We start from the raw sequence: 19,657 nt of genomic DNA on the forward strand, positions 1-19,657 counted from the left end.
TGTACTTTTATTTCATTCACTTTACTCTCTTTCACCTTTTATATTTCAAAATTCAAACTCAACTTTTTTATATTTTATATTTCAAAATTTAAACTCAACTTTTTTATATTTCAAAACAAAATTCAATGTCAACTCTTAATATTATTAATTATTTTATTAAATTTAAATTAAAAATTAAATTATTTTTAATTTAATGATTATTAAGTGAATTTTTTTATTTTAAAAATGTTATAGCAGCAAATTTAATAAAAATAATAATAATCTTATCAATTAACCCTGAATTTTAAAATTTAAAAAATAAAAAAATTAAACTCCATAAAATAAGAGTATAATGACTAAATTTCTATTTTTAAAAAAGTATAAAGATTTATAGCATATTTTAACCTTTATTTTAATACATCTATCCTCGAATTTAAGCTGATACCAAAGTCTATTTATTTTTACTACGAATTCCCAAAAAAACTATTTTACTATTTAAATGGCTATTTAAGTGTTAAATATTTATTTTATAAATAAATTTAAATAAAAATAAAATATCATTATTAAATATGAATTCAAAGTGAATTTAAAAGTAAATCTTCGAATATTTTGTAATCACAACGACAAAAAGATTTTGCACATAAAAAATTGTTAATGCAAAATTAACTTACATTTAATGATTCTTAGTTAAAGAATCAAATCATTAAAATCAACATTACAAATAAGCAATGATTTAAGTCCAATTTTTTTTTACTCTCAAGTTGCAACCTCAATTATATACATCTAAGTGAGATTCTCACTACTTACTTTCTCAAACTACTTTGTAGGTTTTACCAAGTCATTTAAAGATGAAAATGTTTAAAAAAAATGTTCTTCACTTGAACATATAGATTTAATTACTCATTCAATGAAATCAATGAGCTCCATTTTTTCCTTATTTTATTACATAATGATTAGAACTGTCCATAAATCCTTCTTACTCGTAATTAGGAAGATAAAATGCATTTGAGCACATTCGAATCCATGTCTTTTTGCACTAATAATAATATCGATGTCAACCGAGTTAAAACTCAGTCAACTTTATTTTCTATTTTAAACACTCATCATATCATGTTATTCAAAGAGACCCCTTAACTTCAAACCTCTGTTTCATGTCAATAACATGTATTTGACCTTTTCACACCTTATTTTTCGTAGTCTTCAAAATCGCACGGATTCTTTACACATTAACTTTTTATTCCATGAAGAGCAAGTTTTTATGTTCTTGTACTTGGCATCCTAATTATTATTCTTACTGCATAATACATTAGTAAAACTAATACAAAGACAAAAACTGTCAACTAAAGATAGTGTTGTCGCAAAATATTGTGGTTATTGGTGTTGGTACAAGTACTATGGAGGCCCCTGTACTTTAATTTAACGTATATGGATTAATTTACCCAATTTTCGAATAGCGGAGGTAAAATGTAATCTGACTTCTAGTATAATGCCTCCGTGGTACTTTTACTTAATCTTATTCATCCTTTCTTAATAGCACATATCTATATATTATATAAAACCAGCTCCTAAGGAGCCATAAGAGTAAATAGGGATATAATATTGTAACACCCCTCACTAGTTCGGTCGCCGAACCCGAATTATAGGATGTTATGATAGTTAACGGAACAATTACATGCAAAACTAAATTCAAGAATATTAAATAACATGTAATTGTTACATATATCATGCATGACAAACAAAACCGAGTCTAAGTCAAGCTTACAAAAGCTTTAAAACTTACCCAGAACAAACAGGGATCAAACTGTAACATTTTCAAAAAATAAAGGTAATCATGCAAAATAGGGATCACACGATCGTGTATCCAAGCCGTGTGGATCAAATTGAAAAAATTCATCAAAAGTCACACGACCGTGTAACAAACTGAAACCGTGTGAAAAAACTAGATGACCAACTCTATAGTACTCACATGGGCGTGTGGTCAACCTATGTGACAATCAGAAACCGTGTGCTTTTAACTATTTCCCAATAGACCCATGGTTGTGTCACCAGCCCGTGTATGAAACACGACCGTGTGGTACAAATTATGCCATTTGATGTCTACTTCAAATCCAACCTTAAGATGTAACCTCAAAATGCATTTTGGTAACTTAATAACCTATTCAAAACATACCAAAACATATCATATAACAATCCCTAATCATCTAACTAATATGCCTCAATGAAACCATTACACAACAAGGTTAAATAAGTATCACGAACCAGTCAAGTCAATTGATACAACTCTATACCATTTATATCACACTAATCCAACCATTTTACAATCAAATACGACCATTTGAGAGCTTCAACCATTGTGAACCGTAATACCATTTTGTAAATTTTAAGCACTCTAAAGAGGCATCCAAAAACCAACCACATTCTTAGCTTAAACACATAAAATCTCCCATTTATACACACATACAATTCAAGCCCTATCTACATATTATATACACATTCCAAACAAGCATTATATAGGGACCATTTCATCATCTTTCAAACTTAACACTTAACCATATTGAAACCTATTTACATTCCACATAACCGGGTCAAAAATGGTTCAAAAGTCAACTGAAACTGAAGCTGGGTAGTGTGAGCTCCAAGTCTATTCGATCTCCACGATCAGCAAAAGACAACTATAATACAGGAAAACATAACAGAGTAAGCATTATATGTGCTTAGTAAGCTCATAGGTGTTAAAACAGTAAACTTACCTCAATTCAAAATTAAAAAATTGAGACATACTGAGACTAACATGGAAATTGTGACATTCTCTATAATTCCACTATTATTTATAGTTCATTCAGAGCTGTCTATTTGAGTCATAGTTACTAAATTATTTATATCTCAAGCTACAAAATTCCAAATTAAAAATTGCTTGATGTTTCTGAAACTAGACTCAAATACCTTTCTACCATAAAATTTTCAGAATTTTTGGTTCAACCAATAAGTACAGTAAAATCTTCAAACTTACCCCTATTCTGCTGTCTGACAGCTTCGACCATTCTTTACTAAAAATTAATTATCTCTTAGTACAAAATTTGGATGATGTTTCTGTTTGTTTATATTGAAATAGACTCATTAATAATTTAAACATGTAAATTTTAACCCCTAATTATTTTTCTCCAATTTTTGATGATTGTCCAAAGTCAAAACAGGGGAACACTTCTCACAAAATTTATTATATCTCATGATTTACAATTCAATTTCTTATACCATTTCTTCTATGAGAAACTAGACTCAATAAGCTTTAATTCCATATTTTTTTCACCCTCTAATTTGATTTCTAAAATTTATGGTGATTTTTCAAAGTTAGCTTACTACTGCTGTCTAAAACTGTTTTAGTGCAAGATGTTTATTACCATTTTTTCTCTAAGCTTTTAATAAATGATAATTTCGTCACTGCTCAATTAATTCTCAATTAACACTTTATTCTATCACTTTAAACTACTTATAACCTTTGGGAATCAGAATTTCAGCACTAGACTTTAATTCCAAACTTTTTCACAATTAGGTCCTAAAATCAATTTCTATTAAAATTACCTAATAAAATCATCTCATAAACAAATTAAAACTTCAATTTAATTTTATTTAATCATAAACTTACAGAAATCAACCATGGTGACTTTCAATTTCATCCATGAAATAAAAAACTAATGAAATTAATAGTAGGACCTAGTTGTAAAAGTCTTAAAAACACAAAAATTACGAGAAAAAGGTAAGGATTAACTCACTTGGTGCAAAAATTATGAAATACCAGCTTAAAGAACCCCTCCTATGGCGTTTTGGCTGATGATAATGAAGAGAAATCACAAGAAATCTAGATATTTCCATATTAGTCCTAATTTTTTTTAGTTAATTATGCAATATTCCAATTTTGCCCTTAAATCATCCATTTTCTTGCCGATTTCATGTCCAGACCAAATAAATTTTGGGTCTAATTTCCTTTTAAATCCTTTCTCATTACACACTTAAGCTATTTAATCATCCCAACCACTTTTACACCTTTTTCAATTTAGTCCTTTTCATTTAATTGACTACCCAAACATTAAAATTTCCTAATGAAATTTTAATACCACATTACTAAAATTTCATAAATATTTATAAAAATATTTCTGACTCGGTTTTACGAGATCGAAGTCTCGATACCTTGTTTTTACCCAATTTCTTCAATAATTTCTTTTTCTAACTAACCGCTAAATCGGTAAAATTTTTCTATCGATATTTTCATACGATTTTCCTATCATATCAAAATTCATGCAAAAATATTAAAATAAATTTCTCTTTAAATCGAATTTGTGGTTATGAAACCACTATTCCGATAACCTTGAATTTAGGCCATTACAGAAATCATTTGGAATCCTACTACTTTCACATGTATGTCAACAAGTACATTCAGAGGTTAGTTCATTTACATGACATGAATTTATAACATAATCAACTACATGTTTAACAACTCATTTCATAACTCATTTGCAAACACATACATGTATATTTATCTTCATTCATGCACCACCATTACATCCATTTCATTTTTTGTTGCACTTTCTATCTTCACTCGAAGAACTAAAGAATATTGAACTCGGATACACGGAACTGATTTGCTTCCACAAACTATAGAATTGATTTGCTTATACAAGCTTTATTCGATGCTGCTCACTCAAGCTGTCGAGAATCCGTAATATGGGCTGGATCTCAAGCATCAATAAAGAATAATTCAATTTGCTTACTCAAGCTGTGATATTTGAATTTGTTCACACAAGTTGTAGGTCAGGTTTACTTTTGCAACTTTATTCGGTGCTGCTCACTCGAGCTGCTGAGAATTCGCAACACATGATGGATCTCAACTATCGATAAAGAAATCCCTGACCAACACCTGATTACTTTTGAACCTTAATGGTCTGTCACTCATATTCTAATAGTTTACTAAATTCATTTAGGCACCGTTACAATTTCTGAATCATTTCAATCCTATGACCGTATACACCTTTTCATATATCAAATAACGATCTATATACATTTTAAACCTTATAACAACATCACATACATACTATCCAATTACATATCTAATCAAATCCATTCAATAGCATATACCTATTCATATTTATCATTTAATTCGTATTTTATGATTGAGTCCATTTGATGTCAAAACATTATAATCACGATAATACAACTAAAATTACATAACATAACAAAAACATATTATGAATTGATAAAGTAAGTCCTATATGAACTTACCTAGAAAAGCAACAAGTAATTAAGGTGTCAGGGACTAATTTATAATTTCTCATTTTTCTCGATTATCTTCCAATTGACTCAAATCCTTATCTATAATAATTTATTTTAATTTATCAATTCTAAACATCTTTCAACAACTTATTATAAGAATATAAAAAATTTAATTTCATTTTACAAAAGTTTCCTAAAGTTTCACATTTTATTCAATTTAGTCCCTAAAACCAAAACAAACATATATTTCACATTTAATTTCCATTCACGAACAATTTTTAAATACATCCTTTTAAGGTTCTCTAGAATCCATAATTACTAACATTTCATGATAATTTTGAAATAATTACATTTTAGTCCTTAAGCTCAAAACTAATAAAGTTCACTTTACAATTTAGTCCTTTATCATTTCTAAACTTACAACCAAGCCATTTAACATTAAAAACATAAAAAATCATCAATGGTAACATTTCAAAACTTTAATAATTTTACTATTTAATACCCATAATAACTAAATCAAGTTACAACAGTCTCAAAAATATAAAATTTATGAAAAAATACTTAAAAAAGCTTACCATGCAAGAAAATAAAGTTGAAACTTCAATCTTTCTTTTTCCTCTAAGGTTTCGGCCAAAAGATGAGAAATGGGAAGAAGATGGCTTTCTTTCTTTTTTCTTTTCTTTCTTTCAAATTGTTTTATTTTATTATTTCATTATATAGAAACATATTTTATTACTTCAACATATAATTATATCATAATTTATTAGTTTTCTACACACCAACCGTCCCCTAAGTCTTAATAGTGGCCAAATTGTCATTCAAACCTTGGTTAATTATTATCTAAGCCCTTTAACAATTAAAAATTTATAACAACTAATTTTTACCATTTTTACGATATAGTCATTGTATCTTATTTAGTTACTAATTCGATAAAATTACCTATCTAAAATTCAGTTCACCTATACAATAAGCTCGGTTTATGAAAACGAGGTCTCGATAACTCATTTTTCAATATCATTGACTTTAGGGTCATTACACTTGTGCTTTAACTAACTATCAAATTAATGAATTCGTCATACCAAAATATAATATAATACTATAATTAACTCGTAAATATTAATTAATAATATTTACAGATTCGATCATTGAATAACGAAATTTTGAAACCACCATTGCTGACACTACTGAAAATCGAGCTGTTACAAATAGACTTAGAATTTATATATCTATATAATACTATATATATATAGCTCTTATTAGGTTTATAAGAGTTAATAGGGTTAAATGTCATTTAATATAACACCTTCATCCATTTTAGACAACCAGTACGAATGAAAAATTCCACCGAAACATGTATAAGAAAGAAATATTGAATTTATTTAAGAATTAAAAATTTGAAACATTTTTAAAAAATAATTAAAATATATTTTAGACAAGATTCAAAGTTTTAAAATCATTTAAGATTTATTAGGGTTAATCGAAGGTGATTGAAACCCAAAAAAGGTAAAACTATTTAAAATAGTACAGAGTTGAAACAAACATGACGTGGGACTTTTGATATAGTGACAAAACTTATTAAGTAGCGTTGTCACGATGTAACTTATGCTACGTCGAGATGTTAAGTGACTAGGTCGCAACGTTACAATTCCATAATTGTGACATCGAGTGATCAGGTCACGAAGTCAAAATTTCATGGTGGTAATATGACTTACATGAATATGCCTAATACACTTCTAAACGTGTTCTTAAGTCCTTTTATTCATGATTCTGCCCAAAATTTGTAAGAATATCGCTTCGTGGAATATCTTCAACTTTGATCTTTAAGCATTTAGAGTTTCTTCTGTTTTTTTTTTCATTACTCTTATGTATTTAGTTTCTATCTAAATTTTAATTATATATATTTTATTTTCTTCTATCAATAAATTTTCTTTTATTAATAATAATAGCGCACTTTTCTATTTTTTTCCTGCAATCTGTCATAATCTATTGGTTGATTGTTATTTCATATTCATGTATTTTCGATATTCATAATATATTGTTGGGTTAAATATATTAATCTTAAATATATATTTTTATTTTTTAAAATTTTAGATTTAATAAAAATAGACATAAGGAAAGGAACAAGAAGCTATTTTACATGATATCTTCTCACTCTCTCTCTCTCTCTCTCTCTCTCTCTCTCTCTCTCTCTCTCTCTCTTTTTTCTAAGAAAAAAATCTCTCCAAAAAGATTGTTTGTCCACTTTATCTCTTTTTCACTTCTGACTTTTTTTTTCTTTTAATACACATTAAATATAAATTATTTAACTTTGTTCTTATTTTACGCTTTGAAATTTGTATTATATTATTATTTATAATTAAAATTGTTTTTATTTATTTAATTCATTCACATACTTTAAAAAATTATTATATATTTAATTTAGTTAAATATATTTTGTATATGATTTTATAAATGTTATTTTAAATTGTGAAATTTAATTTTTATGCAACATTAATTTATAATTTCAAAGGTTAATTTTTACATTATATTAAAAAAATAGTAATAATTCTCTTATTGTTTTTTATTTGGTGCATTTCTAATTAATCTTAATATAACAAATTGTAAAGATTTTCGACGAGTGGAACTAATTGTTCATATAGTGCTTATTCTTATTAAGATCATTTTACATTTTCGACAATAACATGATTTTTATATGAAAAAATTTATCCCATTCATAATTATTTAATTTTTTAAACATCATAAATAAAATTAGTAGAAAGCACATACATTTATGAAGTATTTTTTTAAAAATAAAACATATAATGGTCTTGAAAATAATGAAAATTTCAACATCTCTATATTAAAATATATTATTTTAAATATATGTTTTTAACTTTATAATTTGTTTTTACACTAATTATATAAAAATTTATTACTTGTTTAAATAGTTCTATTTTTTTCAATTTAATTATTTTGATTATCAAAGTTTACTCATTTTTATTATCCATTTTATTTTTTCTCTTTCAAATTCAATGAATTTTTTTGATAGCGTTGGCCGATTGTAAAGTTAAATATAATATTTTTATTGAAAGCAATATTGAGAATAAGATAAATGTTTTAAATTTTCAATTCATATATTAAGTAATGTTAGTTTTTTATTTGACTTAAAGAAAATAAAAAATTGAAATTTATATTGTGAAATCATATATAAGATGTTTAGAAATTAAATAAATTAATTAAAAATAACAAGAATCACTAACGGATGAATTTCTAATAGAAGAATTAAATTTAATATTTTTTCTTAACATAAATAAATAAATTTATTTATTTTTTTGAATAAAAAAGTAAAATGGATGATGGTACTTTTACTTTTTTTTTAATAAAAATGGTAAAATACAATTCACCGAGTTTATTCTAAATATTAATTTTTTTTATTTTTTCTTTCACTCACCTGTATCTGACGTAATCTAGTATCTAAAATCTAAATACGTGGAAATCAATATGGATACTAACCTACCTTGGTTCAGATTCACAGTCGTTTTCGTCTTTTTTTTTTTTTTGAATGATTGAATTACTTTGTTTTTAGGGGAAGGCAGTAGATTATATGATTATCTGTTTATTTGCTGATTCATTACATTAAAATGTTACCAAATCAACTGTAAAAAGTCGAAAAGCGCAAGAAACGCTTCCCGGAATTTAATGGTGGCAGATCAGTTTCCATCCGCTGTTTCACTGACTCTCTTCGCTTCCATTTGGTGCAACAAAGCGATCCCTGATTCAATCCACCGCTTCTGCTGATTTTGGACCTTTGTTTTCAAGTGGTATAATAAAATTTTCTACCCTTTTCTTAATCGTTTTTTTTCCCTTGGGTTTATTGTTCCTGGAATTTGCTTGCTTTCACGCTTATTCTTCTAAGCAAAATTGGGTTGTTTATTTATTTCGGTCTTTAATAAATTACTTTTTTAGTATTCCAATGCTATTTTAGGGGTTTTCCGTGTTGGTAATTATGCTTCTTGTTAGAGAATTATATCTGTTTGAGCTAACGTTTTACTATGGATTAATAGAATTGAACCATATTATACGTTTCTTAATTTGGTTTCGAATGCTTTCTTAGTCTTTATGAGTGTTGGGATTTGTGCCTTTCGAGAGAACTATAACTGCTTGAGTTAACTTCATGCTGTGTATCTAATCGTTGATATATTTCTTAATTGTTGGGCAATGAGCAATTGCTGGTTTTTGTCCCTTGTTGAATTGACTAATGAAGCATGACATTCAAGGTGGAGTCCTTCCTCTTTTTTTCCCTGCTTGTAACTATTCAGCTGCTAAAATGAGCAGAGTTTTTGTTTGGTTTATTAATTTAGGTTTTTCTATTTCTACTTTTGTGCTTTTTTTCCTCCTTTTCTTTGAAAGCTGTAATTTGATTTTTAAAGGGGTCCTTTTCTTGCTTTGTCATATACCTGCCTATAGTTTTCAGGATTCTCAATTCACACGAGAAATATCAAGAACTGTAACTTTCAAATATATTTGATTCCCATCTCATGAGCGAGGCTGCTGCTGTTCTTGCGATGGCAATTGATATATCATCTCTTTGCAATACTGTTGGCTGAAATTGAAGGAGGAAAAACCAAAAGACAATGGAAGAATCACAGGGGGATTTTCTTCCATCTGACGTTCCTGAATCTACATCTTCCAATAACTGTGAAAGGAATACTTCAAGTGCACATTCGAATCGTTGGTCTGGCTTTCCAGGTGTGAAGAAGAGAGGACACAGCAGTCGCTCATGGATAAAGATTGACCAAGACGGGAATGTGAAGATTTTGGAACTTGATAAAGCTAAAATAATGAGACAGTGTTCTTTGCCATCCAGGGACCTAAGGCTTTTGGACCCTTTGTTTATTTATCCTTCAACAATACTAGGAAGGGAGAAGGCTATTGTGGTCAGTCTTGAGCAAATAAGATGCATAATCACAGCTGAGGAGGTTATCTTGATGAACTCTTTGGACATAAATGTTGTCCAATATAAGTCTGAATTATGCAAGCGTCTTCAGGCAAAGAAAGACCAATCTGGTAAAAATGCATTCTTAATAGCCTGTAGTTTAGTTTGGTTTCAAGTGGATGGCTGAAAGAGTCTTAAATAAACAATATTGATTGCTACTTGCTGTTGAAATTATTGTTACAAAATATCTGATATACTCTCATATATTCCCACGATATCCACTGACTTGTTATCCTGTTTGGAGAAGCGTAAGAAAATGTTACTAAATTTGACTGCTATGCTGCTCCTTTGAAACAGAGACATCTATTAAAAGATTACTAATTTGAACTAAATGATTCTTCCTAAATTTATTAGTCCCCAAAGGGTTTTTATGGCAGTTCTTATTTGTCTCACCTTCTTTCTTTATTTATTTGGCAGTTTGGAAGTTGTCATATAACATGCTTACATAGTTATATTATCTACTTGTTTTATTCAGATGACCTGCCATTTGAATTTAGGGCTCTGGAACTGGCATTGGAACTAACTTGCATGTCACTTGATGTAAAGGTATTCCATAACCTCTATCACTAGCTAACTGTTAAAAATGCTTGAAATCTTTTTTCAAGTACATAACCAATTGGATTTCTTTTACTTGACACTGAGGGGATATCCTAGAGGTGCATCCTTGAGAGACATTTATATATTGATGCACAGGATAGGTTCTGGTCTCAGTAAATATGATGTTTTCATAGCCGACTCATTGCATATAATTTGTAGATCTTTGTATTTAGCATGCATCATCATCCAATAAAGCCAAATGTGTCTTTGTGATAATACAAGTTCTGGTCTTATAGAAAAAAGGAGGCCAAGTGTCTTTGTGATACTATTTGTTCTGGTCTTATAGAAAAAAGATTAGGGTAAATAGCAAGGGCGAAACAAGGAATTTTTGTGTTATGGGGACTGAGATAAAATTATAGATTTTTTTGGGGGAGGGGCAAAGCTAAAAATTTTGTGGTAAAAGGATTTAAATTAAATTATTAATTTTTGGGAGGGGCCAAAAATGGAAATTTTCCATTTAATCAAGGGGTTAACAGGCTTAAATTGAATTATTAACTTTTAGGAAGGACTAAAAGTGAAAATTTTCCATTAAACCAAGGTGGGGCCGAGACCCCTGCCTGCCCCCTTGGCTTTGTCCCTTGTAATTAGGCTAGCTAAACTAAAGTAAAGCACTTGGAAATCAATGTTCATGTTGGTATGAAATCATAATAAGCTAAAATCCTTTACATTCGGAAAATTTATTTTCTATAGGTGAAAGAACTGGAAATGGAGATATATCCAGTGCTAGATGAACTAGCATCATCCATTAATACTCTTAACCTGGAGCGTGTTCGAAGGTTAAAAGGTCACCTCCTTACATTAACCCAGCGAGTTCAGAAGGTATAGATATTTATATACAGCGTGTTTTGGAATACACCTATTGTAGCTTTGTTTCTTATATAATTGATTCTAGATTGAAATTTCAGGTTCGAGATGAATTAGAGCATCTTATGGATGATGATGGTGACATGGCTGAGATGTACCTCACAGAGAAAAAACTAAGGTCAGAGGGCAACACCCCCCATGAAATAAATCCTCTAACTAATTTTTCCGGTGGGACCAGACAAGTTTCAAAATCTGCTCCTGTTTCACCAATAGCATCGACCAGTGGAGCTCCAAGATTGCAAAGGGCATTTAGCAGTATCGTGACTGCAAGTAAACAAGGAAGCTTATCTAGTTCACATGGTGGGGATAATATTGAGCAACTTGAAATGTTACTCGAAGCATACTTTGTTGTCATTGATCATACTCTTAGCAAGTTGTTATCGGTAAGAGACCTTTACCTTTATACTGTAGATATGTTAGTGTGGTACATCCTACTGGTCTAGAGGTCCAAGAACCGAGAATGATCTGTTTTTGCCACCCCTAAGTTTAACATATAGATGTTGCATTGACTTCAAGCGCCACAAGTAGTTTTTTCTTCCAGTACTTAGTAACCTATTATACTCAGCCACTGATGCCCAATCTTACTGGTTATGCAGCTGAAAGAGTACATTGATGACACTGAAGATCTGATCAACATTAAATTGGTGAGAATTGATTGATTGTTTCAATGATACCCTCTCTTTTTGGGTGTGCTTGATTGGATGGAAAAGTGAAAAGAAAATAAATTGAGTGTGCTTGGTTGTGAAGAAAAGTGAAAGGAAAGAAAATTAGGGATAACCATTTTCTATCTTCCAAATTGGAATGAAGAGAGGAAAGAAAAGGAAATAGATGTGTATGTTAATTCAAAATTATGCATTTTTCAAATGTTTTATTTTCTTTATTTTCTTTATTTAATTGTACCAGGCAATGGATGGAAAGAAAATATACTCTTTTTTTTTTCATTTTTTTATCTCTCCTACCAAGCACACCTACGAAAAGAAAATTTGTGTTTTCCATCCTTTTAATTTTCTTTCCACTCTACCAAGCAAAGCCGTTTAGAAATGAAAAAAAAAATTGAATTGCAACTGGGGAAGTCGTAAGTAAATATTAATCAAAGATCAATTTTCTTCCTGTTTTGCTAAACAGGGCAATGTCCAGAACCATCTGATTCAATTTGAGTTACTTCTCACTGCGGCGACTTTTGTAGCCACATTATTCGCTGCTGTAGCAGGTGTGTTTGGAATGAACTTTGCAGCTTCGATTTTTGACTACCCGTCTGCATTTAGTTGGGTTCTCATTATAACAGGTGCTGGATGTGGGTTATTGTACTTTTCTTTCTTGTTGTATTTCAAGTACAAGAAAATATTCCCATTGTAAGCTCTTGAGTTTCAAGATGAAAACTACTATTATTCTTACGTCAAGTTGTTAGAATATATATTGCATTTGCAGTGCTTCGACAAATTGTCACCTTTCATCTTTCATCTTCAAAAGTTTTTGGTTAAATATATATAAAAAGTATTTAAAAGATAGGATATGTTGAAATATACTAATATTTGATACGTACAAGTATTAGAAGGGTAAGCCTGAAATACTGCAAAAAACATGCAGTTTTGAGGGTAATATTTACAAGCTCAAGAGAATGACAGCAAATTTAAGTATATCATTCAGGATGCAAGTGTTGTAGGTGGGCAACTATCCACAGTGCAGGCCAAGATGTCTCTATAATCTCTGGATATTCTGAAAGAATCATAAACCTTCCCGTCGCTGCTCTTCTTGTATTCAAACAGCAGGTTGGAATGATCGAAAGCAGTAAGTTTTACAAATCCATAATCATAATCTCTAAATAAACTCCATTTGGTCTTGAGAGTGGTGAATGGTGAAAGGCTTGCTCCTGCCCCTCCCGCAACAACATGTATTGTTCCCTTCAGTGTGCCCTTATAGTATCGTTTCTCATTGTCAGTGCATTGATTCTGTACCATGGGCCATTTCCAAAAATCAATTGTTTGCTAGGTATAAGAGAAAATGGAGATTCGAATCTCAAATATATAGCTCTGGGTTTGTTTATCCTTGAGTGAGTTTAATGTTAATCTTAGCAACACAAAATTTGCTGCCTTAAATATTGCAAAAAAGTTTTAGGGGTACCTCGTATATAGGACATGTCCTTTCATAATTATGCGCATGACCATAGATGGCAATGTCAACCTTGTACTTCTGCCAGAGTTTTTGAAGGTTTTCCTTTGCCATTGGTTCTCCAAATGATCCTTCAACGGCATAACTGAGGTCAGAAGAGTAGCCGAGAACTCTATGTGCAAGAAAGACCAGCCATGGTTGTTTTTGTCTGTCAACTGATGCTAGGCAATGTTCGATGAACTTGTATTGCTCTGTTCCCTCTCTCCAATCATGTTCTGAGTCCGCTATGCAGAATCGGAACATGCCGTAGTCAGTGGAGTACCTGTGAAAATAAAATCCAATGCAAACAAGTTATAGTAGAAAATGAATTCATTTAGGAACTCATACAGAGACCTAAGTTACTGGGACACGGTTACGTGTGCATGTTCTTTTTTTTCTTCATGTTTTTGGAGTATTCCTAGAAAGTTATATCTCCGTACCCATATAAACTATGTTGCTCGAAATGGAGATGTACTGTCAACATGCTATTTCTATTCACAACTGTTATAGGAAAAATTCATATACCCACTATATTGCTTGGCCTCATAACGGTCAGATAGATCTGTGTCTAACTCAGATATTTGTCAGATATAAGCACTTTAAGGAAAATAAAGAGTTAGTGACATAGAATACCAATATTTAGCTCTGTTTTCAGCAGGAACAAAAAACATAGTTTCAGCCAACACGCCACATTCGCCTCCAGAATCATTGTTCTCGTAGAAAGATCCAGTTCCGGGCCAATCACGTTCATGGTTACCACTAAACAGAAAACAATCAACATCGAGTGTCACATAAGTTGGAAATCAGAAGTAGACTACAAGCTCAAGCAAAGCCTGCTAGTGGACAACCTTGCAAGCATATAAGGCACAGCTGATGCAATAGGCTCAATCTGTGCAGTAAATTGGTCCCATTGTGAAATATATCCATTAGCATAAAATATATCTCCAATGTGAAACACAATGTCAATGTTTTTCAGATCTTTGATAAGCTGTTTAGTAGTGTTAAGAGAGCCCCGCTGGAAATTATTGTATTCATTAGAGCCATCAGCTTCATCCTGCAAGATCAAAGTTTTAACCTCAAGAAACGGCAAGTCCCGAATGTAGAAGAACATCATATTTTTAAAGTTCAAAAAAGAAAATCATGACAATTTTTACTTCATACAAATTACTAAATATGTAATTAGAAGTTGCAAATGGGATTCAAACCTTTCCCATATCCCCGAAAATGACTACGCGTTGCAAAGAATTCTGACCAGGAAATGGAGATGCTCTAAACTGGTATTCTTTACTCCAAACATATGTACTGTTGAACAATCGATGCCCCAGTTTGTAGGTATACCTTCATAGTAAAAGGGAGTAAAATGTATGTTACTTGGATTCAAGTAAGTGTCGGATATTGATTTGCATATGGTCAATTTTTAAAATTCTTTTTATATATTTGGAGGATTCTTAGAGGACCATATTTCTATACCAATGTCCAAATATGTATCAGATATGGATATCAGATATTAGTGATTTAAGAAACATAAGGAGTCGGAGAGAATACACTCTGTTCGGCCACAACTCTTTCAGAAAGATTGTATGTATATATCCGGGATCACGCCATCCGACGGTCCTCGCTGGTGCACCTGATGATGCATTTATAGAATGAAAAGGAAAAGGAGAAAATTATAACTGTTAAAGGAAAGGAAAACAAAAGAATCCACTTTGATAAGGTGAAATGGCATGATTACCAGCATACCCGAGAACAAGGACAACCAAGTTGTTCAAATTAATAGAAAGTAAGAAGAGAATCAACCATCTCAACCTATATTATATTAATGTCCGCATATGCATCAAATACAAATGTGGGGTACGGGTACTTAAAAAGAAAATAAAGAATATGAGTAATGAAAGTTATATATAGATGATATGGAAATATAATTCAAGTCCAAAGAGCTATGTACCACACACGCTGCTACGTTCAAAAGTTAGAGTAACAGCTGGGGAATGTTGTTGATGTCCGCCTTTAGGACCCCATTGAACAAAAGGCTCTGCTTCATCAATCCCATATCCACTAGTCCAAGTTACGGTCATCTGAGAAATGAGACCAACAAATCAATGGAGAATTTTTCTAACATGACAAAAATGTTGCTCAAGATTGCAAAGGAAAGACTTCATTTACTTCATCCCATTGCTTTCCTTGTGCTAAGCGTGGATAAACCGGGGCATTCGGATTTGCAAAAGATACTGTGTTTGATACTGCCACCAGCTTTGGCTAATTATGAAATGTAACAAGGATTAGAGGTAATAAACGACTGACAGAAAAGGACTAACCACAAGTAATTTCAGAAAATAATCATGATTTTCATATGATAAGTAGCATTAAACACAACTGAGGAACATAAAAGATTGAAAACAAAAGATGTAAGGGAGTTAGAATACTTGGGTTCGGATATGAACATCCAATAATCTGTATATGTCAGACACAAATATTTCTAACTTTTTTCCGTGTATTTGAAGGATTCTTTTAGGATCATGCCTTTATACTCTTGTCTGAATATGTGTTTGACATGAGTACTTAAAAGAAAAATGAAGAGTTAGAGCTACATAGCATCGGCAAGTTAAGCAAATGCAGTCTTATGCTCGTGGAACAAAAGAAAAGAGATGATTCTATCATCCTTGTACGCTGCCATACAACCTTGAGAGACAAGTTCAAATTAGCATATAAGAGTAGATTCAGTTCACACCTGAATCCAAGTAGGCAAGGACTTCTGTGAACTTACATTTAAGAAACCATTTGAAAATAGTGCAAAAGAGAAGTCTGATCTTTGGTTAATCAACTGAAGCTTCAAGGACCCTTTTCCATTAACTTTGTAGTCTAATTTGCATACCGAAACTGTTGAAAGAAGATGGTTAATCTTACTAATTGTAACATATTCCATTAACAATTAAAAGCAGGCTATGAGAAAGAACTTGAAAATTTCATAGCAAAGTAATTTTCAGATGAACCTTAATAGGTGCAGAGCACAGCAGTGGAGGATAAACCCTTGGGTTTTCTGCTGGGCAGGTTGATGCACTGCAAGTTTTTAGTTAGCATGGTATACTGTCAGTTGGAATAAAGATACATACTAAGTTTCAATGATACAAAAATATTCAGGGGGAAGGTATTGGCCTGCTATTCTACCTGAAATTTGCAGGAGAAAATACCCCAATCCAATCATCCATTGAAGGGTTTGGAGAGCTATATTCCACTGTAACCCATTCTGTATTTTGACCCTAACACATCAGGATTCAATGACCCGATGAAGACTTGAAGATCGAAAAAATGGCATGTAATCCAGAAAATAGATGATCATTGCAAGGCTAATTGTAAAAAAAGCTGCAATTTAAGCTTACATTCAGTCCCAGAACAGTAGGAGAGGCTTTAACATAAGCAAGGTTGTCAAGAGCTAATGTTGCTTTATGAATAGCAATTCTTGAAAGAGGTTGGATTCCATGTGAACTTGCCCTATGAAGTATTGCAAGAACCAATAAAATGGTCCACATGATCATTCTTAAACCCTTCATCCCTACAAACATCTGAAATCGATCATTTAAAAAAAAAACCTTCAAACTTGAAAAGAGAATTATACAAGAATCAAAGCTTAGCATAATTACAGTTTCCAGATACCAAGACAAAGGTGAAAAGCAGTTCCAGCTAAGCTACTTATGCAAGACTCCAATACAAATAGTCATAAAAGGTGAAATTTAAACTTACCCCAAAAAGAAAATGCATGAAGAATTGAAGATAACAATATGGGGATTAAGAAACAGGATTGAGTCACCGAACTAGAAACCTTTAAAGGAGTTGGAGATTTATGGCTGGTTGAAAGAGTTTTTTTTATTGTAAAGTGTGAAGTAGAGGAATGTGCTGAAGGGAGATTCCTTTACGATCATGTTTTCCAAGCTCAGATTTTTAAAAGCTACAAAAGTCAACTTATAAAATGTTAAGGGATTTTTATTAAGACAAAAAAAAAATCAAAATAAAATACAACAAAAAAATTATGTACCAAAATGGTACATTTAGGATGGTGCCGTCTATGGTAGCGGCGTGACCACCCTGACTCTCACATTGTATCATTTTCTGTTAAAAAAATAGTTAAAAACAAAAAATAAAAATAAAAATTTGAAAAAAAAGATAGAGGGGGTGCCAGAGGCGGCACCGGTTGTGCCTTTGGCAGACGCGGCACCTGACCAATATAAGAGCTGAAGCAGCAACTTCGGAAGCAAGAAGCAGCAGCAAGGAGAAGAAGAGAAAAATAAAGAAAAGGAGAAGAGAAGAAGAAAAAGGAGAAGGAAAAAAAATAGAAAAGAGAAGGTATAATTTTTTTTTAAATAATGAATTTTTATATTGTTATTGTGTTTTTACTGTTATTATTATTGTTGATTTTTATTGTTTTTTGTTGTTAGTTACTATTATTAGTAAAAAAAACCTTATTATTATTGCTAGTAAAAAGCCTTATTATTGTTAGTTATTATTATTGTTAGTAAAAAACTATTATTAGGATTGTTGCTTATTATTGTTAGTAAAAAACCCCAATTATTGTTAGTTATTATTGTTGTTGATTTATATTAATTTTATAAAAACCCTAAAAAAACATATTTATGTTATGTAAAGAATGTTTTATTTTTTTTTATGTAATTTATTTGTTATATGTGTTTTAGGTTCATTAGATAATATTTATGAAATTTATTTGGTATGTTATAGATATTATTAGAAATGGAAACATATTTGGTATTGCCTAATGAGATAATAACTTCAGCACAAAGGGAGAAAGTTGATAAGATGATGAGAGAAATGCAAGATTACAAAATGAAACCAGAAGAAGACATTGTTCAACACGTTATCACTGTAAACAAAAAGATGCAAGAAGTGTTGTGGAAGGGTCATGAAATGATTAGAAAGAATAAAGTACAATACTTAACCCTTAGAGACACATTAATAGAACGGGACCATCAAATCATTTTAGACCAACTTTGGAAGACATTGGTACCACGAACCTATTAGAATCTAGTTATATACTTCGTAAAGTTTATAATCTCTTAAGGAGCAAGGAAAATAGCGAGACAAAGTATAGGTTCACGAAAGTTGACTGGGAAGCAAAATGTGATTGACATACCATGGATGGATAAATTAGATGTTAGGAAATTACCAAGAGAATTTCTAATTTCAATACTTGCTATAAAGATTGAAGAGGAAAAAGATCTCGAGAAAATACCAAATTGGGTTGTAGAAGATGAATATGAAGAGAATAAAAAATATTTAAATTGGATTGTACAGTATTTCCCAGAGGAAGATACAGGGTCAGAGATGGACGAAAATGTAGAACTGAATTTAAATGGTTAAATGTAAAGATAAATGTTGTTCATGTACAAAATGAGAACTGAAAAAGTATGAGTTTATGAATGAAAAAATTGCATATTGATTAATTAAATTTTTTATTTAAGTAATTTATTTGCTGTTCGAAATTGTTTTGAAAAAGTTTGTTTATTTTTTAACAGATTGAGCATTGAAGATAGATAATCAGTTTTTCGTATGTGTTTATTTCGATAGAATCATCTTGACAACAACTGTTGGATACATATTTGAATGTCGGCAACAAATAGCAATGCGATTTAATAGAAATGTCTCGTTGGATGATATGAAGGGAAGGATTAACGCAAAAATTGTTAGACGTTGTGAGAGAAGAATCTCGAAACTTTTCTACAAGTTTTCAGTTTCGACAGATCCCATCAAATTCACCGAAATGGAACTTGTAGACGACGAAGACGTGGAGACAATGATCGCTCATTACTGTAGGAATGGGAG

The 19,657-nt window shown here is 30.9% G+C and overlaps 1 protein-coding gene and 1 pseudogene across 3 annotated transcripts; one reads left to right on the top strand and one right to left on the bottom strand.

Annotated features, from left to right (window-relative positions):
• The first annotated feature begins 8,668 nt into the window (after positions 1-8,668).
• On the top strand, positions 8,669-13,120 carry LOC107934761 (magnesium transporter MRS2-5). Of its 3 annotated transcripts, none has more exons than XM_016867260.2 (7): positions 8,669-9,044; positions 9,691-10,290; positions 10,695-10,765; positions 11,507-11,635; positions 11,722-12,063; positions 12,277-12,324; positions 12,806-13,120. In XM_016867260.2, exons 2-7 carry the CDS (start codon positions 9,858-9,860, stop codon positions 13,034-13,036), a joined length of 1,254 nt encoding a protein of 417 aa, XP_016722749.2. In that variant the 5' UTR covers positions 8,669-9,044; positions 9,691-9,857; the 3' UTR covers positions 13,037-13,120. The 3 variants fall into 3 exon arrangements, with proteins under 3 accessions (XP_016722749.2, XP_016722752.2, XP_016722748.2); XM_016867263.2 differs by having other exon boundaries at positions 8,701-9,044; positions 9,698-10,290; XM_016867259.2 differs by having other exon boundaries at positions 8,739-10,290.
• Positions 13,121-13,193: 73 nt separating this feature from the next.
• LOC107934760 (probable inactive purple acid phosphatase 1) lies at positions 13,194-17,753 on the bottom strand (annotated as a pseudogene).
• Positions 17,754-19,657: the final 1,904 nt, after the last annotated feature.

This window comes from Gossypium hirsutum, chromosome A12 (genome assembly GCF_007990345.1).
Source record: "Gossypium hirsutum isolate 1008001.06 chromosome A12, Gossypium_hirsutum_v2.1, whole genome shotgun sequence".
Lineage (NCBI taxonomy): Eukaryota > Viridiplantae > Streptophyta > Magnoliopsida > Malvales > Malvaceae > Gossypium > Gossypium hirsutum.